This window comes from Carassius gibelio, chromosome A22 (genome assembly GCF_023724105.1).
Source record: "Carassius gibelio isolate Cgi1373 ecotype wild population from Czech Republic chromosome A22, carGib1.2-hapl.c, whole genome shotgun sequence".
Classification (NCBI taxonomy): domain Eukaryota; kingdom Metazoa; phylum Chordata; class Actinopteri; order Cypriniformes; family Cyprinidae; genus Carassius; species Carassius gibelio.
Window position 1 is genome coordinate 11,306,015 of NC_068392.1, and position 21,334 is coordinate 11,327,348.

The 21,334-nt window shown below is 38.8% G+C and overlaps 1 protein-coding gene and 1 non-coding gene across 8 annotated transcripts in view; one reads left to right on the top strand and one right to left on the bottom strand.

Moving 5' to 3' along the window:
• Positions 1 to 3,094: 3,094 nt before the first annotated feature.
• On the bottom strand, positions 3,095 to 3,166 carry trnaq-uug (transfer RNA glutamine (anticodon UUG)). Its single transcript has one exon. It is a non-coding gene; the product is annotated as a tRNA-Gln (tRNA).
• Positions 3,167 to 7,602: 4,436 nt separating this feature from the next.
• Positions 7,603 to 21,334, top strand: part of LOC127942544 (transducin-like enhancer protein 1) — a 30,081-nt gene continuing 16,349 nt past the window's right edge. For 4 of the 7 annotated variants that reach the window (XM_052538322.1, XM_052538324.1, XM_052538326.1 and 1 more), the window contains exons 1-2: positions 7,605 to 8,260; positions 13,626 to 13,786. In XM_052538322.1, coding sequence (XP_052394282.1) covers positions 8,237 to 8,260; positions 13,626 to 13,786 — 185 coding nt within the window. In that variant the 5' untranslated portion in view covers positions 7,605 to 8,236. Of the gene's footprint in view, positions 8,261 to 13,625; positions 13,787 to 21,334 lie in introns of all 7 variants that reach the window. The other 3 variants (XM_052538325.1, XM_052538329.1, XM_052538323.1) reach the window with 2 other exon arrangements.

A 21,334-nucleotide genomic window follows, 5' to 3' on the forward strand; every position in this document is an offset into this window, starting at 1 on the left:
GTTTACTTTGGCCATGATCTTTTGGGTGCTTTACTGTCAGTCCAGCACTGCAGTAGACATGAATTTAATGTTGACCATTTATTTAGCCACAGCCATGACTACAAAATGAGATTCTCAAAATAAGTAAATCAGCTTTCTTTCGAGAGTTAATCTCAAAAGTCCAATAATAATCCACCAATCACAATAGCAATGTTTCCATCACCCTGTGTTTATCCGCATTCTGAAATACCACAACAGAAACGAGTGATGGACATTTTGAATATAAATCCCTTAATTTGCAAAGGTTTTTAAGCTCGCTTGAGGTGGTTTTTGATGTGTGCGAAAAAGAGTTCATGTGAATAAAGGGAGATAGAAATGCATTTACGGAATACATTTCTCCATGCACATGAAAAAATTCACTTTGCGTTATGGAACGGCATAACCTGACTAAACAGTGGACTGATTTTATTGCACAGCATCTGAAATGTTGTTATGGTCATTCTGAAATGCCTGAGCAAAGTCTGTCGCCAAAGTATTTCTGTATTATTGCCTCCCAGAACAGTCTTGCATGACATCCACCTCCGAAAGCAATGACCACACTTATTGTTTCGTAAAGTCACTCTGAGGTGCAATCATTATTATTATATATGAAGATTATTATATTCAGTGGTTTCTCCTACTTTTCTTGGTGATATTTAGTGTCAGTTTATCAGGAAGTGACAATTTTGTTTTCTTCGACTCATTGGATGGAAATGGTGCTTTGTTTGCAAATGTTTTAAGTGATATTCCAGTTAGTGTGCATAAGTTCAATTTTCAACTTGAAATGGAAACATAGCTACTGCCAGATCAAGGCGAAGAAGCTGAGGAAAAATGCACTTTAGAATAACCATATTCTAATGTTAAATTGCTAATAAAATTGTGTAATTTTATATAAGTATTTAATAAGCCGAATTCATATAATTAACTCTTGCTCACATTATATATTATAAAATTAAAATAGATTTTGCACTGATAAGGTGGATGTGAGTGACCAGTCTGTAGTTACACGCTCAGCTCTTTGTTTGTGTTATAACACGGTTATTTAAACCACTGGTCAAGATGGTAACAAAGTGTCCATCTTACCCTTGTGTTCCTAAACATTTAAGGGAAAATACTCTTCCTACTCTAGCATGTTGTGTTGCTTTTACATCAAATGTAAGTTGTTATTTTGTGGGTTTCCATCTGATTCCTCTCAGCTTATGCAAGATTGGGCTTTATTTAGCACCTTTATTCCTTTGGGGATAATTTAAGGTCTGCTGTCACATTACTGTGTTTTCAGCTATTTAAGCCGAGTTCATTATTGGACAATTATTGGCCAAAAAGCCCCCCTTTATTTAGGAAAAATGGAAGGTGTATGTGGCATGTAGCCTGGCAAAAGTAAATAATCCAGAAGGGATCTGCCATCTGACTTCTGTTCATTTTGAAAAGCACAGAGCTGGAGGCCCAGAGAGACAATTCTGCACTTCTTCCAGCCCAGGGTTTCAGTGAAGCCTGGCTCCCTGCCATCCCCACCACCGCCTGGATGGGTTTATATATTTATACTCGCTCACTGTTGCTGCTGTTCTCTGCGGCTCTCTGAGGAATCATAACAGGTTTGTGAGTGAGTGGTCGACAGTCGTGTAAAAAGGGAGAAATTAAACAGTTCTTTGACTAGCCAAAAGCCAAAATGTTTCCAAATTTAGTTATATTTAAAAGTTCAAGGTATTTTTAAAATTGCTTTTATTAGATGATTATTAACCCGTTTAATCCCACCGATCACAATAGTGACCGTAAAAAAGGTTTTATTTTTATAAAGCTGACTTACGTTTTAGTGTACTTCCTGCAAATATGGAAAAAAATAAAGGGTCTCAAGCAATATGTGCACTCTCACATGATTAGTGCAAATTGTCACATGACCAGAGCAGCTTATTTCCTGTTTGCACCTTGAGAAGATGAAGGCTGCATCAAAGCTCCAAAGCTAAAGGCTACAAAATGTGTCTTAAGATAAATGTATGACAAAGATTTTTGGTACACATGATCTTTAGGGTGTTTAGTATTAATATATGCATTCACATATATTTATTTAAGTGTGGTCAGAATGAGTAAACGTGTTGATGGTCACAATAGTGAACGGTGGGATAACAGTGAACTTAGGTATACAACATAAATTGCAGTTGATATGAAAGTGACAATAAAATATCGCAGTGACAAAATTTTGCACTAAATTAAAGAAAAATTTACAATAATTATGTTGTAATATTCTAGGCTTTAATATAAAAATTATGGTGTTATGGTGATTATTTATTTATTTATTTTTATCTCAGTGTTGCTATCAATGTGCAATGGCTGGACAGAGGAGACAATTTGAGTATTTTAAGATCCAAAACGTTAATGCTTGGTGTTAAAGACTCGTGTTTCTACCAGAAGTACGCTAAATCTGACAAAACATTATTTGGGTGAATCTGCATATGTCCCGAAGGTTTAAATGATTTATGATTTCATTTTTATTTTATTTTTTAAAACCAAAGTAAAAATGTTTTATACAAAAACATTAAGTAATTAATTAAATCCTATACGATCTCCTTATTAAAGTAGCAGTAAAATTATAAACTCAAATCATAGACATTTTCCCACACTTATGTAATATGTGATATACTGACTCCTCCTGGACATTTGAAGTGTAACACCTCGATATGACTAAACCCCTGAAAACTCTACTTTGGCGCTTTAATTCATTGCATTATCAAGGCGTTATTCCTCAAAGGTTCTGTGTTCAGGCGATCAAAATTCATGATTTTTGTACTCGATTAACGTCGATTAAAAATTCAATTTATACATGAATACAACTGTATTCATTCCTGAAATGATATCTGGACACGACTCGCGTGAGACTGTCAACGTGTAGCATACAACATTTTAAATATTTATAATGTAATAATATTTACTGTTTAATTTACGAAACGATTGGTTTAAAATTATTATTAAAAAAATCACAGTTAAGTATGCTAAGTAAATATAGCCATCAAATTAATCTTCGTCGAGTTCTACTCGTTTTCTGCATGTTACTATTCGCGATGCTTAAAAGAAAATAAAAGCTAGGTTCTACCGAGATTTGAACTCGGATCGCTGGATTCAAAGTCCAGAGTGCTAACCATTACACCATAGAACCAGGTGCACTACAGTCTGCGTCACAGCCTAATATTTGAAAGCAAAACAATTGCCATTGAATATCAAATCACTTAAGATTGATGTATACATTTGTAACGATAATCTATAAAACATAGTTAACGTTACATAACAGAAATAGCCTGTATGTTAAGATAACGTCTTGTCGTGTCTTCCCAACTTTGAGTGGCATGTAACGTAAGTGTTGGTTTTTCTTTTTTAAAGTACGAAATGTATCTTTTTGTCTTACTATTAAAGTGATTTAACTATAATTAGCAAAACAACGACAACAAAACACCGCGAGATCCACGAGCTAAGCTAAAGTGAATAACGTTACTTGATAGCTGCGGATGATGATGATGATGGAGACGTACCAACCATGAAAATCACAAATCTGTTTGAAAATTAGAAAGCGACATGTGAAGCTTGCGATTACGTCCACGGTCAACATGTTTTCCACACTTTAACGCATCTTCCGTGAATTTTAATAGTAATCTGACGGCCTCACTTTTGCAATACCGCGATTGAACTGAAGGGGGCAGCCGGAGCTCGTAATACATTTGATGTGTGTAGTCATTATTATTATAATTATTATTTCAGCAATTGCAATCTTTATAAGAAGCAAATTAGGACAGTTACAATTTGCAACAATGACACTACAAATTAAGCCTTGTTTTAATTCAATACAAATAAATTAAAAAGCTTCATAGCATAGGATCTTGCTTTACTAGTAATATGTGATTAAGACAGTTTTAGGAAAATGTCCTCACACAGCTGGCTCATTTAAATGCCAGAAATACAATTATAATAATAACAATCAAATCTATTTTGTATTTTCTCTTGTCAATATAACACTGGATATGAATTTGTTCAAATAAAGAAAGTACTGCTAGGCAGCCAAGAGAATAATTGATACACATCTATGATTATAGAGACATATCTCTAGATATGCAAATACATTGTCTTGGTTCCAGGTTGAAGCATCATTTTTGTCTGTATGAATCATTTTAATTATACTTTGAATAATTAGTGCGGTGGAATTTCTGGTTCCTGTGTTTTGAGGGTTACTCTCCTGTGAAGGGTGCAAATGTGCTTCAACGACAGTGTGTGTGTGTGTGTGTGTGTGTGTTTGGATGCTGATGTGGGTCATTACCCCTTCTCTGCCCCCTGGGGGAAAGCAGGAAAGAGGAGGAGGGATGGATGGATGGGGGAGAGTTTGAGGATGGGAGGGGGGTTCCCAGGGGAGGAGAATCCAATAAATCAGCCTGCCGTCTCTGTGCTGACATGGGGCTTGTCTGTGAGGGGTGTGTGTTTGTGTGTGTGTGTGTAGAGGGGATCATGACAACAGCATAGCCTTGTCTGGGTGTCAGTCGCCTCCATACTGGCCAGGCAACATACTCACATGCCTCCCGCAGACCCTCATTTCCATTCATCCATTAGTTTCATCAGTGCTTAATTCTGGCAGACTGGTTACTTACGTCTCCTTTTCTTTCTTTAGTCTTTTGGATGTCGAGTTCATCCAAAAGTGGAGTTTGCATCATTGATATTAAGTGTTTCCTTAGCAAGGTCACATCTTTTAAGTGCATGTATTGCAACAATTACTTAAGCAGACAGTCAAGTAGGTTACTACAAGTGTCACACCAAGAGAAAAGTACCAACACAAATGCAAATAAATGATCTCTACGCCACTGAATAAGTGAACATTTCTGCTCTAAATATAGACCTGTAATTGGAGAATGTGAAGACACCTCTGTCAGTTTGATATATGTGTGCAGGTATGTTTGCACTCAAGCTGCCTGAAACTCTATATCCACCATGGAAACTGTATGTTTTATATATACAACATTAGAAAATATATACAATTATAACATTTAATATATGTAGGTATATTTAATTCAAATATATAAATAAAATGTAAAAAAACAACATGGTGATTTAATTGTCCATTAATGATGAAAAAAGCCTTTTAAAATATTATGAATTATAAAACAGGGAATGATGTCATAAAGAGTGCCCTTGAAGACGCTTGTGACTGATGTCTCAACATGTGTCTTATCAGATATTTCACTTTGAAACTCAAAAAAAAAAACTATTTTTTACCTTAATTTTTTTTTATTATATATGTGTGTGTGTGTGTGTGTGTGTGTTAAATATTCTCCCTACTGCCAACTCTGAATGTTAAAAGCATATTTTCTTAGTAACGAAGCAGAAACATGTTGGCCTTTTTTCCTGTTCAGCTTTCAAAATACTCATATCGATGTTGTTGCAATATTGTGTGGGCTGCATGTGAAAGTGAATTACAGGGGAAGACCATTGATCAAGTTTGGTACTTGCGAGGGACGACTGTGGAATAAATAATGTCAATCACTGTAGGGGATAAAAATGTGTTTTGTTCAGTTTTCTTGGCTCAATTGGAAAGCTCCTCTCGTCTGATCTGAAAAATAGAGATATTGACCATTGCTTGTTAAATGTTTGTGAATTCTGCGCTTTAAAATGCTCTTTTTTTCTCTCACTGATAAAACACACACACACAAACACCAAACAACATATATCAGACATCCTACACCATGATTCTTATATGTGACTCGTTTATGACCGTTTCCAATATGGACTGCAGTGGCCAGGAGACCTGCTCTGTGCATTAAAATTAATGAGAAAAATGGCAATAATGACCCCCCCCCCAACCACCACCCCTGCAGTCCCTATACATCCTCTAAATCTGTATCTCTCTATTAAGCAGATCCCTCTACACTCCTCCCTCCCTCTATTTTCTCTCCTCCTCCGCATCCCTTTCTTTCTGTTTTTCAGCCACACTGCTGCCAGGTAGTGATTTCTACAGTGGGAAAATTGCTTTTTCAATATCTGCCTCTCTAATTATGAGCCCAGCTAAAGGGGTCACGCCACTGGAATACTAATACATGTCTCCTGCCGTTTTGCATTTCTTTACACCAAAAGAGAGTTTATGTATTATATTATTTATGTCATGACGTTCATACTGTTTTGTCAAAAAAGCAAATTCTATTTATCCAAGATATTCCTCAGTGATAATGTCTTTGTAAGCTTATTAAGCTGTATTCCCTGACCCAGAGCAACACAAACACACACACATACACCCACACACACACACACACACACACACACACACGCACACACAAGATATTTGATATAGGTCCTACACTGATTCCTATTGGCCTCCGGAGCATATTATCTTTATAGCGAAGCAGTGTTTCATGTGTCTTGGAGATCAAAGATCAAAAAATTAATGCCGGACTAACAATCTCAGGAATCTTCAGAATCAAGATATTTCATAAACGGATGGAGAGACTGGTGGTCTAAACAAAAAGTGATTTACATAGGAAATAGGCCCTCGTTTTAAACCACTAGCCGTGGGATTTCATTGTGGTCATTTTCAATGCAAAGCGATTTAAAATAATAAAAAAAAGAGAGGAGAAAGAGAGAGAAAAAAAACTTTACATCACAAAAGGATTTTGAATTTGCGCACCGAAAGAGTTAAACGGTTTTCTTGGTCGCTCTGAGCGCCTGACTGACGTTTGGGGTTCTATAATAGTGACACGCACCAATCAGCGCGCGGTCAGCGCTCCCCACGTGGGGCTCTCTCGGCGTTGATTGGCTAAAGCAGACAGCGTTGACTGTGGCTGGGTCAAACCCCACGTGGAGATTTCATTCAATCATTGTACAGTTAGCTGCACCCTTATTTTTCAATCGAAGTCCTGTGCATAAAATAAGACAATGTGAAGAGAACGTGTGAACAGCCGACAGAGGCGGGGTGCTATATTTAAAACTACATCACAAAATATAACTTTTAAACATTTGGTAAACATATATATATATATATATATATATATATATATATATATATATATATATATATATAATTATTTTATTTTATTGATGTGGACCTGTGCGCATCTGTCCAGAGTCCATCAAAATTAATTAAAGTCTCATTATAAAGTTTAAATATTGACATAAGTAGTAAAGGAGCACTGAAACAAACTACTTTTGCTAATATTTGAAAAACTGTGTGTGACTAAGATAGATTCAGGTAGCCATTTTGTTAAGACATGATATGTGTTAAAGCCATAAAATATCAAAAATTTCATAGACTATACTATAAAAACAAACGGTTTGTTCATTTTAATAGGGGTAACCACAAGACATCTTAATTTCAATATTATTTCCTCCAAAACATGATTAGGCTGTGTACACACCATGTATTGTAGTGCTTTTCCTTGAGAGCAGCCTAACAAAACTGAGCATTTTTGGAGTCATTAAAATCATTTGGAGTCATTAAAGTTTTTCTAACATTTAGCCTATTAAAAACCAACAAACAGGGAGACCACATTTCTATTGACTTGCCACGAACTCATTCATAAACGATTTCTCCTTTTAATTAAACCAACGCATCTTTATTCTGTCACTGATCAATATAACCAAATACAGTACAGAACAGATCCACCCGTCTTATGGGTTCCTGCTCCCACAGCAGCCTGAAATGAGTGAAACTTGAGAATTGAACTCTTTGCTTCTGGTTACCACAAGCCAAACCCCTTCTCTTTTTGCACAGGGGGGCATGCGTTTCTTTTGAAGAAAACAACTCGCATGTCCCATTGAAGAACAGCTGAGGATACGAAAGGAAGGAGCGGATGAGGAAGGAGAGAGAAGCAGACAAAAGAAGCCGCCTGCAGCTGCGTGGAGTGTCGTGTCTCGGGAGCACGATAGCTGGCCATCCACTTGGTTTCTTTAATATTTTTCATCGGTAAACCGCGTCAAGGGCGGGGGAGCTCTGAAGGCCGAGCGCGTGCATTCGGATATTTCGAGGTGCGTCGTATTGAGGGACTTGATACCGGACTGAGCGCATCTTATATCGCTCGATATAAGCAGAACAAAGGCAGTCTTGAGCGAGGAATGCACGAGCCGAGCCTGGCGCCACCGAAACAGGGCCAAATGTGCTTCTGAGACCCACAGAAAGGCGCAGACTCTTCTGAAACAACACTCTTCTTTAGGCAACACCGAAACGCAACCCCCTCAAACCGCAACAAACCCGTTATTTATCATGTTTCCCCAAAGTCGACCTCCGGTAAGTTACCTTACTACTCCGCGAAATGACCGTCTGCTTGGTGCGCAATGCGCTTTTGTATGTTTCATACATATGCTAAAACAAAGTGTGTTTGTTCCCTTTGTCTCATCATTTGGGGTAAACGTTCACATGGATTGTGAAACTGTTGTTGGCCGAGTAGTGAGTGGGCTACTACTCATCAAGGCATGATTAGATCAAATCGAGCCACGCTAAAATGTGCTTTTAAATGAGGCTATCCGAGATATTCGAGGTTACCAATGCTATAAGTGTTCTTAAAGGATACTACTTCCCTTTTATGTTATTGTTGTTGTACCCCATTTGAGCTGGTAGAGAGATCACTGTATTTCTGGTAATGCACTTGAAGTTTCAAGAGTGACACACTTTTTTTTTTCCACCTTTCATACATTTAATTTACTCATGCGATTTTTGTTTGTTGCTTTTATCATAAGGCATGTAAAATCTCTTTAAAAAAAGCTAGCTGAGATTTTTTTATTAGTGACATTTCAACCGATATATCTGCTGTTGTTTGGATAAATTGAGGTTAATCGGCCGATAATTGCATTGCTTGTTCGATTTATATACGCGCTAGATCTCTGTTGCATCAGAATAGTTCAAACGTCCTGTCAATACATAGTACAGAATGTGATATAAAGAAAATATTGGGGGAAAAACATTTGGTTTCAGTGTACATGTGTAAATCTCAATTGCTATAATAATTAACATTTATATGTGCCTGTATCACAGATATATCGGGCATGATGTTGGTCACCCAGGTCTCTGATTATCGTATTGATATGATTTGCTGTTGAAAAACCCATATTGGTCGTCTGCTATTTAATTAATGTTAGTTATTATTATAAGACACTGAACTGATTGAATCAAGCTATGTATATTAGACTCCTTCCTGAGGTTTCCCTACAGTTTCCATACACCCTTCCCCCAGCACCCCAACCTTCCCTATGAATGCTTGGACATTCATTTCCCAAGGGATGAAAATTAGATTCCACTGGGGTGTGCAATTTCGTGATCTGAAGGAGATATATAGGTGAAGTATTTAGGTTTTCCACCCGTTTCAGATGTTGTTCTGCAGTGACCAGGATGATTGATTGGTCCAACCTGTTTTTCCAGGGAACACAGCTACTTCTGAATACGGTCTCTTTCCACTCACCTTGAACAGCCTGAAACATGAAGAGTTGGTTGGGATGTGATGCAGCCATGTTTTGTCATCTTAATAAGTAAAGAGATCTTCTTGAGCCCAAATCATAGTTTTAAGTTTTTAGAGATAATCTGTAAGTATCTATATTAAAAATAATCTGAAGAGGGACAAAGACAAAATTTTTCATGCTATTGAGTCCATTAGTTTTTTCCTTTCAAAGTGCTTTTAACACTGAATTGGAGAGTGAGTGGTTGCTGTTCAAAGTTTAACTTTAGGCTTAGAGAGCATCATACCTATATTTTATAGAATTAAATAAGGTTTTTGTATTCAGATAAACAGAGAAAATGATTTGCATCTGTATTTATATTGCTTTTTTAGTAATGCAAACCAAAAACTGGATTGTTTACGTGTGAGACTTCAAATTTCACAATCAGCTACTACTTTTACATTGATTATCACTATCAAGTGATAAATTGGTTGAAGCAGTTGGCAGTTCCTACAAATTGGCTGTTGATACCTGCTGATTGGTCCTAATTCTGGTTTCTGGAGAGATCTGCTCCAGCTAAGACCTCTCCAACAGAGGAGTCATCACTGTCCTTTCTATTTAAGGTGTTTCTCAGTATTCCTGCCTGACACTGTTCCCATTACTTCCAGCCTTCTGTATCCAGAGGAATCCAAGAGAAATTAAGGCATGCCCCATTCTGGCCATGGCACATGCCTTGGCACCCTCAGTTTGCAAAAGTCATTGGGAATAAGCATGGAATTCCTTATAACCGAAAGAACAAACAGGCTGCGGGTTACCTCAAAAAGGAAGCACCTAGAGCAATTACCACAGCTGACAAGCCAACGTCGCGGTGCCGCTAATGTATCCTGACAGCGGGGAAATTTGAATAACGAGCTTGCGGAGAGGGTAGAGAAAAGATGTGTGATGTTAATGAAACAGGTGCCTGGCACCACACTACTCCCCACATCCCCTCCCCTGTCTTAATAAGGGATTGCTCGGGCATTCCTTAAAGCTCCATGTTGCCGTAGAGTACAGAATCAATGAAACAAGGCCGCACCTAGGTCAGATTCCCGGGGAGGTTCTTTAAAATGCAAATGCCTGCCAGGTTGTTGACACTGTAGTCGAAAGATATGCAATGCCTGAATTTCAAACGTTGCTGGAGAAAGCATTGCCTGGTTCTTTGGATTTGTGTGTACACCTAAAAAGAGGTTCTTCTTCAAGATACAGAAGGTACATTCCAATTATTTTAGCCTCAGTCCTCTCGAATCCGTTTTCTAGGGTAGATGTTTATGTGAAAGCTTAATTTTTAAAAATTGAAAAGGAAAAACGTTGTATAATTAGCAGGCTTGCTGGTTCTCAGAGGCTTCCATGAGAAGACACCTAAAGAGAATATACAGCTGTTTTTAAAGAATAGTTATAATTTAAGCAGTGATCTCAGTGAAGAGTTAGAAAGTTTGGAGAATTCCAAATTGGGCCCTGTAGCTATTCTCTGGGAATGGAAACACCAAGCATGTGGTCTGTTTTTTCCAAGTGATTTGTGTGTGAAAACAGAAATGGCTTTATCAAAGGTTAGGCCACTGTGTTGACAGGTTTTGGGATGTCAGTCATCATGGCCGGCCGCAGCATTTCACAGGCTGTGTAGCAATTCTCAGATGTAGGTCATGTGGGAGTCTTGTAGGCCCCTCAGCCAGACCTCTGGAAGAATGAAAGACGCTGTGGTTTGGACAGCTCAGTGGACATAGGCGCAGTATTTTTCTCTGTGTGTATGATTGTTTGTAGTGTTTTGCAGCTTATTCTTCATTTAGAGTCTCAGTAAGTGGGTGGGTAGGGGGATTTGGGTGATCATTATGGTTTGATGCAACACAACATGTAATTAGAAAAAAAGAAATGAAAACGTTGCATGCAAACACACTTTACAAAAAACGCATTGTGAGTGTGGTAAAGAAATGGACTTGGACATACCTATAATCTATACACTGGGCTTTTCATAGTATCGAGACAGCTCAAGCTATAATTTCCAGCAGACTGCATCTTTATCCTGACCCGTTCCTAACCAAGGGTCATGTGAGAACTTGTTTGTGATTCTTCACTATTTTAAGTCTAAAAGTGTGAGATTTTTGTTTAACATGATTGCAGTCGTTACTGCCTCAAGATGCCATTTTTGTTTTGACCCATCTGGATGGATAAGAGTTAACCAGTCCAATCAGTTTGGGTGTTCGGAGTTTTGCAGTAATACAGATTACTGGGTCTGTGACTTTCAACAAGGGTGGACCACAATGCTAATTATGCCAGGTCCATGCCAGGTTTAAATCTTGTTGACGAGGTCAAGTGGACTATTTATTGTGACCACCATCAAGGAAACTTGCACTGAGGATTTACAAGGCGATTTAGTCTGAGAGCCAGGTTATAAGAGCATTGAATCAAAATGGCTGTCATATTGAAACTTGATACATAGAAAGAACCACAATAACGGCCTCCGAGAGGTGGTGACACTCTGTGGTTTCTGAAACTTCAATGTCTTATTAATGAACATTCAGTCTCCAAGAAGCTCCTTGCAACTGGCTCTTTGGTCTCAAAGAGCCAGCCTTTCAGAAAAGGCCTGCTCTCTTTGTCAATCCCTTTTTCTTTCTTCCGGAAGTCTCTTAGCACCTGTACGCAAAATTCAATAAAAAGAGGTGAATATCAGAGTGAGAGGCTGGGTGGGGTAGAGAGAGAAGATAAAGAGGAAGAAGGGAGTAGAGCCAAGTGTCATTCCCCCTTCCTCCCCCCTCCCTCCGTCAAATGGCCTTCCTCCTCTTGTTCTCCAGACTCTTTTCTTTGGCCCGTGAGGAGTAATTGTAGTGTGTGTGTGCTCCCTGCTAGGCTGGAGCTGTGAGAGCCTGGGGATCTGGACAGCAGATTGAAATGCAGGGCTGGAGAGAGGAGCTCGTTAGAGTCTCTAACAATGCGCCATGTCTCCCATGAGCCGAAGGCCGAGAGGCTCCATTCTCTCGGTGTAGATCGGTCCAACCCCCCATAGACATTCCCCCCCAAGTACTCCAATCCCGCTGCCCCGACACAGGGTGACCCCTTTTACCCACAGACACCCTCCACCCCCCATTTGATATTTGCAGTTGCATCTGTCCCTATCCCTCAAAGACAAGCCTAAACGTTAAACTGTCCATGCACTGTGTTTTCATTTTCTCAGTAATTCTTGGCAAGACAAGGTGTTTTACAGTGTTAATGCAGGTCACACACATGCTCATAACACCCAGTGACACTTTGCCAACGGTTAGCCACTCAAGTTTTTGGCAGTAAATGTGACTACCGTCAAAACCAAATGCTCCATGCTAATTGAAGTAATGGGGCTTTTTGCACTTTCACATTTGATCAATCATGTCTCTTTTGGCAATTTTCCCCTCTTTTAGCTCCGAAGAAGAGATTCTCGTGAGAAGTGCGAGGACCCCTGTGCGGTGCAGTCGTGAGCTCGAGGACCTTAGTCAGCAGAAGTGTTTAAAGATGGAAAGATGGATGGACAGATCCTAATGTACAGCACATAGGCTTTTGTCTGCCTTTCTGTTTGCATTACCCTGAGGCCAAGCTCCTAATTGCTGGAGTTGGCGGAATTCATTTATAGCTTGGAGGGGTCCCACCCTGATGGGGTCTTCTTTCTTGCGCCCTCTTCTAATCCATGCTTCATTTTAAACAAATGTCTTAATTTTAGCAGTAAGCATGGTCCTCACCCCAATCCCCCATCCTCCGCACACCCGCAACAACCACTGTGACATAGACACGTAATGTAGTCTGTAATGCTTTATCCCTTTACAATGGAGCCTATGTCGTGGAACTACCCCAGCCCCCACCCTCTCTCATTCTTTCATTGCTTTCTCTCTCATTCTGGGGAGCTTGTCTTTCATCAGTGTCCTTCATTTCTGCCATGTGCACAGAACTCTATCTTGCTCACAGACCTCTGTGCAATGAGTTCCTCAAATCATGTTTGCACTGAATGAATCGTTAGATTTTTTTTTTTTTTAAGAATGTATAATTCAATGTTTTAAGCTAAGTTTCATTATAAGTAATGAAATGATTAACAGCTCCAGGTCCATGCGTTAGGCCCGACAGCTATATGCATTTGCCAGAAATTTGCTTTAAGTTTATCTTATTTTTAAAAGCAGCTTTTCATTGAGTTTTAGATGTTAACTCTCCTCCTTTATTTTCCCACATAGGCACCTTTGCAACCACCACCCGGGTCTTCTGCTTCAGCTGCAGCAGCAGCAGCTGCGGCCGCTGCTGCATCGGGGTCAACCCAACCTCTGAAACTCACTTACTCCGAGACCCTGGACCGCATAAAGGAGGAGTTCCAGTTCCTGCAGACACAGTATCACAGGTACAACCCCCTCTAAAATGACTGATTGAGCCTGTAATTTATCCAACCCATGCAATGCAATTAGGACTATAAAAGAGATTACATTTTAAGTGTTTAGGGTTGTCACAGTTCTTTTATTTTTTTTTGGAGTGGCTAGTTTTATGATTGCCCAAAGACGTGTACGAACTATAACCAGCTTGACCAAGATGACTGACTTTAGCCCCAACAGCTGGCCTTCCATCTGATCAACCTTCTACACCAGAGGTGTCCAATTCTGCTCATGGAAGGCCATTTTCTTGCTGAGTTTAGATCTAACTTTTGATAAATGCACCTGAACCAGCAAATCAAGGTCTTTGGGATTATAAGAAACTTCCAGGGAAGTGTGCAAAACGGTACTAAATATGCAAAAAGGTGGCCTTTTATAAGCAGGATTGGATGGAAGTAGGGAATAGGATTTTGTTGGTATTCAACAGAAATCCCTTACTGTAGCTTTGGAATGGGAAAGACCCACCACTTTCTCATTACACACATGCACCTTTGATTCTGTGGGTTTGAATTTGAAGTGTACTCTGAGGCTGAGGAATGTGGCCAGACCCGGCATGACCTACGTGTGATTTCTGGTAGGGGATGGCATCCTTTCTGATACGGTAGTCCATGCCCCTTTTGCACACTCATACACCCCTCCTTATTACTGGCAAGCCTTCACATGGCTATAGCTTTGATTCCTCATGCCAGCTTTGGCAAATCCACCTAGTCCCCACATTCCTATTGTTAGGGCTCTTCTGTTCCCGCCTTCGGAGTTCAGTCAAATAAGCTCATATAATCCTCTGTACAAACTGAGTTCAGCCCTGCTGATGGCTGCTAGTTTTACACTTATATCTGCCTGGATAGTTATGACTGTATTTGTTTAAAATCTTTCCCATCAGTGAAGCAGTTACTTTATGCACCTTTCTAAATTAATTTAATTTATAATACCACACACATGTGGCCCTCTATTGGTCTTCCAATGAGTTTTTAAGAATTGCTGATATGCTCTTGCTTTTTGCTGTTAGTTGTTGCTTAGATATCCAATGAATCTGGCTTGAGCCTGGTGTAGAGGACCAAACACCTGCACAATGTTTTTAATCAAATAATTAATAAATATAGCAGGAGCCATTTCTTTTGTTGGATTTTTATTGTCATTACAGCATGTCAACATAAGCAGGGCTCGTTAAATCGCCAGCCTGGCTTCCCGGGGCTATTCTGTCTTCCATTTGGGCTACCAAAATGTACCACCGCCCTGCCCAATGGGCTATCTTAAATATAGGGTTCCCACAGGTCCTTAAAAAGTCTTTAATTTAGTTGTATCAAATTTAAGGCCTTAAAGTCTTAATTATAATTTCAAGAGGTTTTAAATTTGACAACAGAAAGACATAAGTTGTGATATAGCTTATTGTGACTTAAACTTCAAAAGGCTGTGATTTCACTGAATAAATATGGGTGCTCCAAATTTTAAGTTAAAAGTTGGCGGGTGTTTTTTAAATGAATTTATCTCTGAAGGGAACCGAATGTCTTTAGAAATTTTCTATCGCCGTTACCTGAGAAACCGCAATATCGCTGGTGCTCTAAAAGCACCACCTACTGGCGGAGAATGAATTTGCATTTTCAATAAGCCAGTCTGCTTTTTTTGTTCAGACCAATGCAAAATTAGAAATGTAATTTTACATAGCAAAAAATTTTTTTAGTGTGAATGAAGCTAATGTGCTTTCTAAAAAAAAAAATCAAGATATACATTTCTGTTTTAAATTAATATATGATATTTGACTTGCCCCTTTTCTTAAACATGGTTTAAAGGCTGAAATGTGATGTTAATCATTTTGTACGATTTTATTTTGTTTTTGAGAAATCCTATTTCTGCCAGGATACCAGGGATTTAGACATTTTGTGAGCCCTGAGAAGTTTAATACTTTGCTCAAGACGTAATGAATTACATTTGTGTTCAGTTATGTGTGATCCAATCAGTACAGTATGCAAATACTTCATTATTATGATTCATGTAAGTTGTGCTTGTTAATCTATGTATATTTTTAATGTGATTTGGATCTGTATGAACTAAACAATGTGGGCACTTTGTTATTTTCTTTAGTCTTTAGTAATTTCCTTTATCCCATCTAGTGCAACAAAATAAAAAGCAGAAGAAATGCATTAGGTGTTCAATTGATGCTTTTGTTTCATTCTCATGCTGCCATAGAGAGTGATTGGAAATGTAGATTAGATGCCTCATAATTGTGTGTCTACTACACCGTACAGTCAAGACTGACAACTATTATGATCAATACCACTCAGCTTCTGCCGGAAAGCTTAAATTGATGTGCCCCCCAACTCGATTTAAGGGTTTAGAGAAAATCCAGAGTTTCCCCACTCATAATTATAGTCAGTATTGTTAATGTATGCTTATCCCGTAAGTACCATCATTCTGGCACAACAAAGGCAGCATTATAATTTGAATGTCAAACATTCCGTGAGTTCAAGTCAATGGGTGATTTTAGAGTTTGACTTAAATTTCTCAATCGCACTGTAATTATCCCCCAAAGGGCACTTCATGAGGGATCACAATGTGAAGTCTGAAATCGCAAACCTCCTTTAGGTCAGACAACAAGATTAGCAGAGGCCTTCCCATGGGTTTTCAGATGCGCCATTTCCCAAAAGAATACTCCTGCCACGGAGCTGGTCCCGCTCCAGGTAGAACGTGGCAGGCACACACAGACCAGCACAGACAGCTCTTGGCTATATGTGGCATGGCTTAGATTTTAATTTTAGTTCTGGTAATTTGTGTCTGGAGTCTGATTGGTGTTGGATTAAAGGACAGGAAAGAGCCAGAGCTAAAGAGATTTGGCAAGATGAGCTGGGGAGAGGTGTGTTTGTGTGTGGGCACTGGTCTATGTGAGAAACACACTTAGGCCAAGGTCAGGTTACAGCGTAAGGTCCAGCAGGAAATGTGAACCAGGCAGGAACTGCATAACAAAGAAAGCTGCTCCATACGGTGCTACCATGCTGTGTTGCTTGCAGCACTGCACATGTTTTGCGTATGCTTCTGCGTGTTCATGATTGTGTGTTTAGGTTTTGGTGTTTTTTTGCAGAAGGCCTCTAATCAGCAGACAGGAGAGCTTTAGACCGGAGGTTCTCATTACAGTAGTTCTTGCTTTGCCCAGCCTTTTTCCGAACGCACAAGCTCACACACTTCAGCTCACCTACCTTGCTAATGTGTCCTCTGGGTTTGCAATGGCTCAGACATAAAGACCAACCCACAGATAGTCACCCACACAAACCGCATTGCTCTGATACCCATGATACCTTCTTTGTGCCCAGACAGAGTGAACTTTTTTTTTTAGTGGATTCTAGGCGTCTTTATGATACAGTCTGGGTTAGGGTTAGGGTTTGTGGTTTAGGTCTGCTTTGCTGGATACATCTGTATGTGTGTGGTCCGGCATTCCCTCGTCGAGCGCATGTGTATTTAAGTGCATGTGTTAGTGGTGGGTGGTTTGGTTCACAGTTGCGCTTTAATGTGGGTGTGAGTCTGACAGAGTTTTGCTTCAGAAATGTTTGCCGTATACTTGAACGGGGCCGTTTTAGTTTCCACCATGTGGAATAATGTGGGCACGGTTTTGTTTTATAGCGTTATGGTTTGCCACCTTGGTGTATGACTAGAAACACAAGTGCACATAAAATTGTTCTGCTATTCAGGTAGCTAGCTATAAACATGCTAACAATTAAATGCCATTGATTTGTAACTCGATTAACAGTTCAGCAGTATAGATTGTAGTCAAGGTAGCACTGTATTAATTTCTGACAGATATATATATATATATATATATTGCCAAGGCCGATATATCGGCAGATATTTGGCAACTTCCAAATATCGGCCGATAAGTATGAACACTTTTATTTTTTTAATCCGGTGTCAAATGATTTCAAGTTTCTTAAATATTAATAAAAATTAGTTTTTAATTATATCTGCTATCGGCCCCCTGCTTTCCAAGATATTGGCATCGTTTATTAAAAAAAACAATATCAGTCGAGCACTACAACATAATTTGTTGACCTGAAGAAAATAACCATTAGTGCCCCCTGCGGCAATGCTGAGAATGCAACATGTAATTATAAATCTGTAATTTCTGAATACAGCAAAATACGAAATGCATCTGTGTTCATGCACTAGCATAGAGCACATTTCAGGCTTCAAAGAGTGCATGAGTTTGCAGAAAATGCAAATTTGCCAGGCAAAACCTTCATTAATCCTTTCTCGGGCAGTAATGGGGTTTAATTTAGCTCTGTACTGGACTATTTCACTAACTAATCATCATGTGTTCATGCGCTTTAAGCAGAGCGATGAAAAAGCATTACGAGAATACAGAAGACACAAGGGCTTTTACTAATGAGGCACAGGCATGGCAAATGAAGATGAGATCAGTGAAGAAGTGTCCTGACTTTTTCTAATTGGACTGAAACTCCTCATCGTCAGACTGAATATTTGCTTTTTCACTCAAATTTCTCATTCAGGGCCTTCACTTTGAATCGTTTTTATGAATTCACTCTGTTGTGGTGTGCGAGATTATTAAAAGTGCAGTTAGCCAGTGTGTACATATTGAAGTAATGGTGCTTTGCTGGCAGGACTGCTGTGGCATAGGCAGCTTGCAGATTTGTTGGTCGTTCAGAGTAATCAACCATCGGTTGTCAGGGAAAGAAATGTATCTTTTGAAAAAAAAAAAAAAAATTCTCATTGTATGGATTAGAGTAATTAAGGGGGAGAATCATTATGTACGTTGTTTATGTGCCTTAATTCCATGTCAGTTTGGGGAGTGCATTTCTTGGGGCTTCTCATTTTCTCAGCAACATCATAGAGGAGTTGATGTTTTTTTAATTTATGCATAATTTTTACTATTAGATGTAATTTGCGGTCAATTAACACTAATTCAAAGTGAATCTTTTAAATGTTATTAAATTATTAGCATTTTTAATGTTATCTTTATCAAATATCTTTTAGCTAATCTTAGTATCCATTTTTCAGTTGCCTAATTGTACTGCTTTTAAAAAGATTGATTTTGGGTTTTAGAGGTTTAATTTACACAATATATTATATAATTCCTGTCATGCTCATGAAGCGCCCTCTCAGACTTGCTTTATACCTATATTTAACATTTTTTTTCCCTCTTCTAATCAACTAACAACACATTTAACCGTTCAAAGTTCGATGTTCAAAAAGACTTGCCGAAAAATGTACCACTAATAATTGAAGATGGAAACATCTTTTTTAATCTCTAACATGCTATTAAGTTTAACATGGTAAATTGTGGTAAGGGCTAGAACACCTAATGGTCAGTAATTGTTTGGACTAGGGCTGCACGATATTGGGAAAAAATGACATTGCGATATTTTTTATTTCTGCAATATATATTGCGATATGAAATCAAATCAAATTTCTTCTTACAAACTAAAATGGGGTGAGCACACTTACATTCTCATTTTAAATGATTCAAACATCGACACCATTGTGTCAATTCATTAATATGCGCGAGGGAGAGATATATTTCTCGCACTCTCCGCGAATCACATTCGTCAAGGGCCGGGGAGCAGCTGGCCCGTACAGTTAATGAATAACGGATCAACTACGATGTGACTATCGTGGATTCATACATCGCGATATCGATGGTTTAACGACACATCGTGCAGCCCTAGTTTGGACTGACAGAACCTTCCAGTTGCTGTTGTTTATGGCATGTCGAGGTGTCCATTTGACCTTTTTAAGTTTAATTCCACATTAATTTTGATATTCCTTTATAAATTCCCTCTGGCCTCGTGACACACTGAACTGTCTGCACACTTTTTCCAAGCGTGAGATGATGCAGAATCTAAATTATGGCATTTAAATCTCATTACCTATGTAACTGTTAGCCCCAAAACAGATCTAGCATCTTTATCCATTGAACCTGAAAATATTCGGAGCCGTCATGCTGTTTTCTCCAACTTGCCCTACGATTTTGCACAAGGGAGCCATGTCTTCACCGCATCTCATAATTGAGGCCAACTCATTCAGACGAGATGGGAAATAAATAAATAAGCATAGACGGTCTCAGCGAAATGTGTACCGATAGATTTGTCAGTTCTCGGAAATCCTGCGACGGGGGTGACTTTTGCAGTGAGGCAATTCCAGTGTAATAAATTCTAGCAGGGGAATGGATTTAATCCTCCCCAGCTCTCTCTCACTTCCCAGCACCCCACGCCCATCATCCTTTGCGCTCTTCCTCACTCGCGGTGATAAATGAGTCAATTATCGACGGTTGTGCGCAGTCAGTGAAGGAGAGCGGATGTGCCGTTATTACCTGTTGCGGCGCAGTAATGTTGCGGTATTAATCATATTCTAATTTTCCCAGGCCCTCCTGCGCGCTCGCATAAATCTGATGCCTGCAAACAAGTCAGTGTGTGTGAAGAGCTGAAATACAGCCAAGAGATGAGAGAGCGTGTGATGTTTGATTCTAGTGGGCTCAGTGTTGGTGTGTGGGGTATCTGTCTGTCTTTGTTTGTCTGTCTTTACATTTTAGCTAATTTGTCTTTGTGCATCTTTTTGTCTGTCTGTCTGTCTATTTGTATGTCTGGCCATCTATCTATAGTTCTATCTATCATGTATTTCTCTGTCCATCTGTCTTTTGATCCTTTGTGTCTATATATCTTATAAATGTCTGTCCATATGTCTGCCTGTGTCTGACTTATTATGAGTCTATATAGTTGTTAGTCGGTCTCTCTGTCTATTCTTTTGTGTCTTTTTATATATTAGCGTCTGTTTAATTTCCATTCATCTATCTCTGACTTTGGTTCTTTGTCTCTTTGCCTTTTTTTTTTTGTCTTTTGTTGTTGGTTTGTGTCTCCGTCTGTGTCTTCCTAGCTGTCTCCTGTCTTTCTATGATTTTTCCTAACTTGTATTTGCCTTTCTATATATGTATCCGTGTCCCTGTTTGTCTTTCCGTCTGTCTTTTGAGTCTTTCTGTATATGTCCCTCATATAATCTGTTTATCTGGATGTCAATCTTGTGTCGTTATATAGTTTCTGTCTGTCAATCTGTCTCTGCTCTGTATCTTTCTATCTTTGTCTGTCAATAACCTGTGTATATTTTTAATGTCTGTCTATATCTTGTCTGTTTTTATTTGCATGTCTCTTTATTTTGTAAATCCAATGTGCTTGTAAATTGTATAATTGTCAATCTTTCCTTCTTTGTTTAAATTAAGTTAATGTCTTTAGCTTTGTCATAACATCTGTCTATTTTTGTCTTGTCTTTTGGTTTGTGTTTCTGTCAGTCTCTTTCTGTGATGTGTCTTTTTATTTGGCTGTAATTGTCTATTTCTGTTTTTGTCATCTTCCCCTCTCTCTCTCTCTCTCTCTCTCTGTCTCTGTCTCTGTCTCTATCTATATATATATATATACAATATGTGTGTATAGATGTCTATCTTTATGTCATGTTTCTTTCCGTTAGTCAAAGGCAGCAGGAACTACATATTTTATAGTGTTACTGACTGTCTACTAAAATTATCAGTGCCT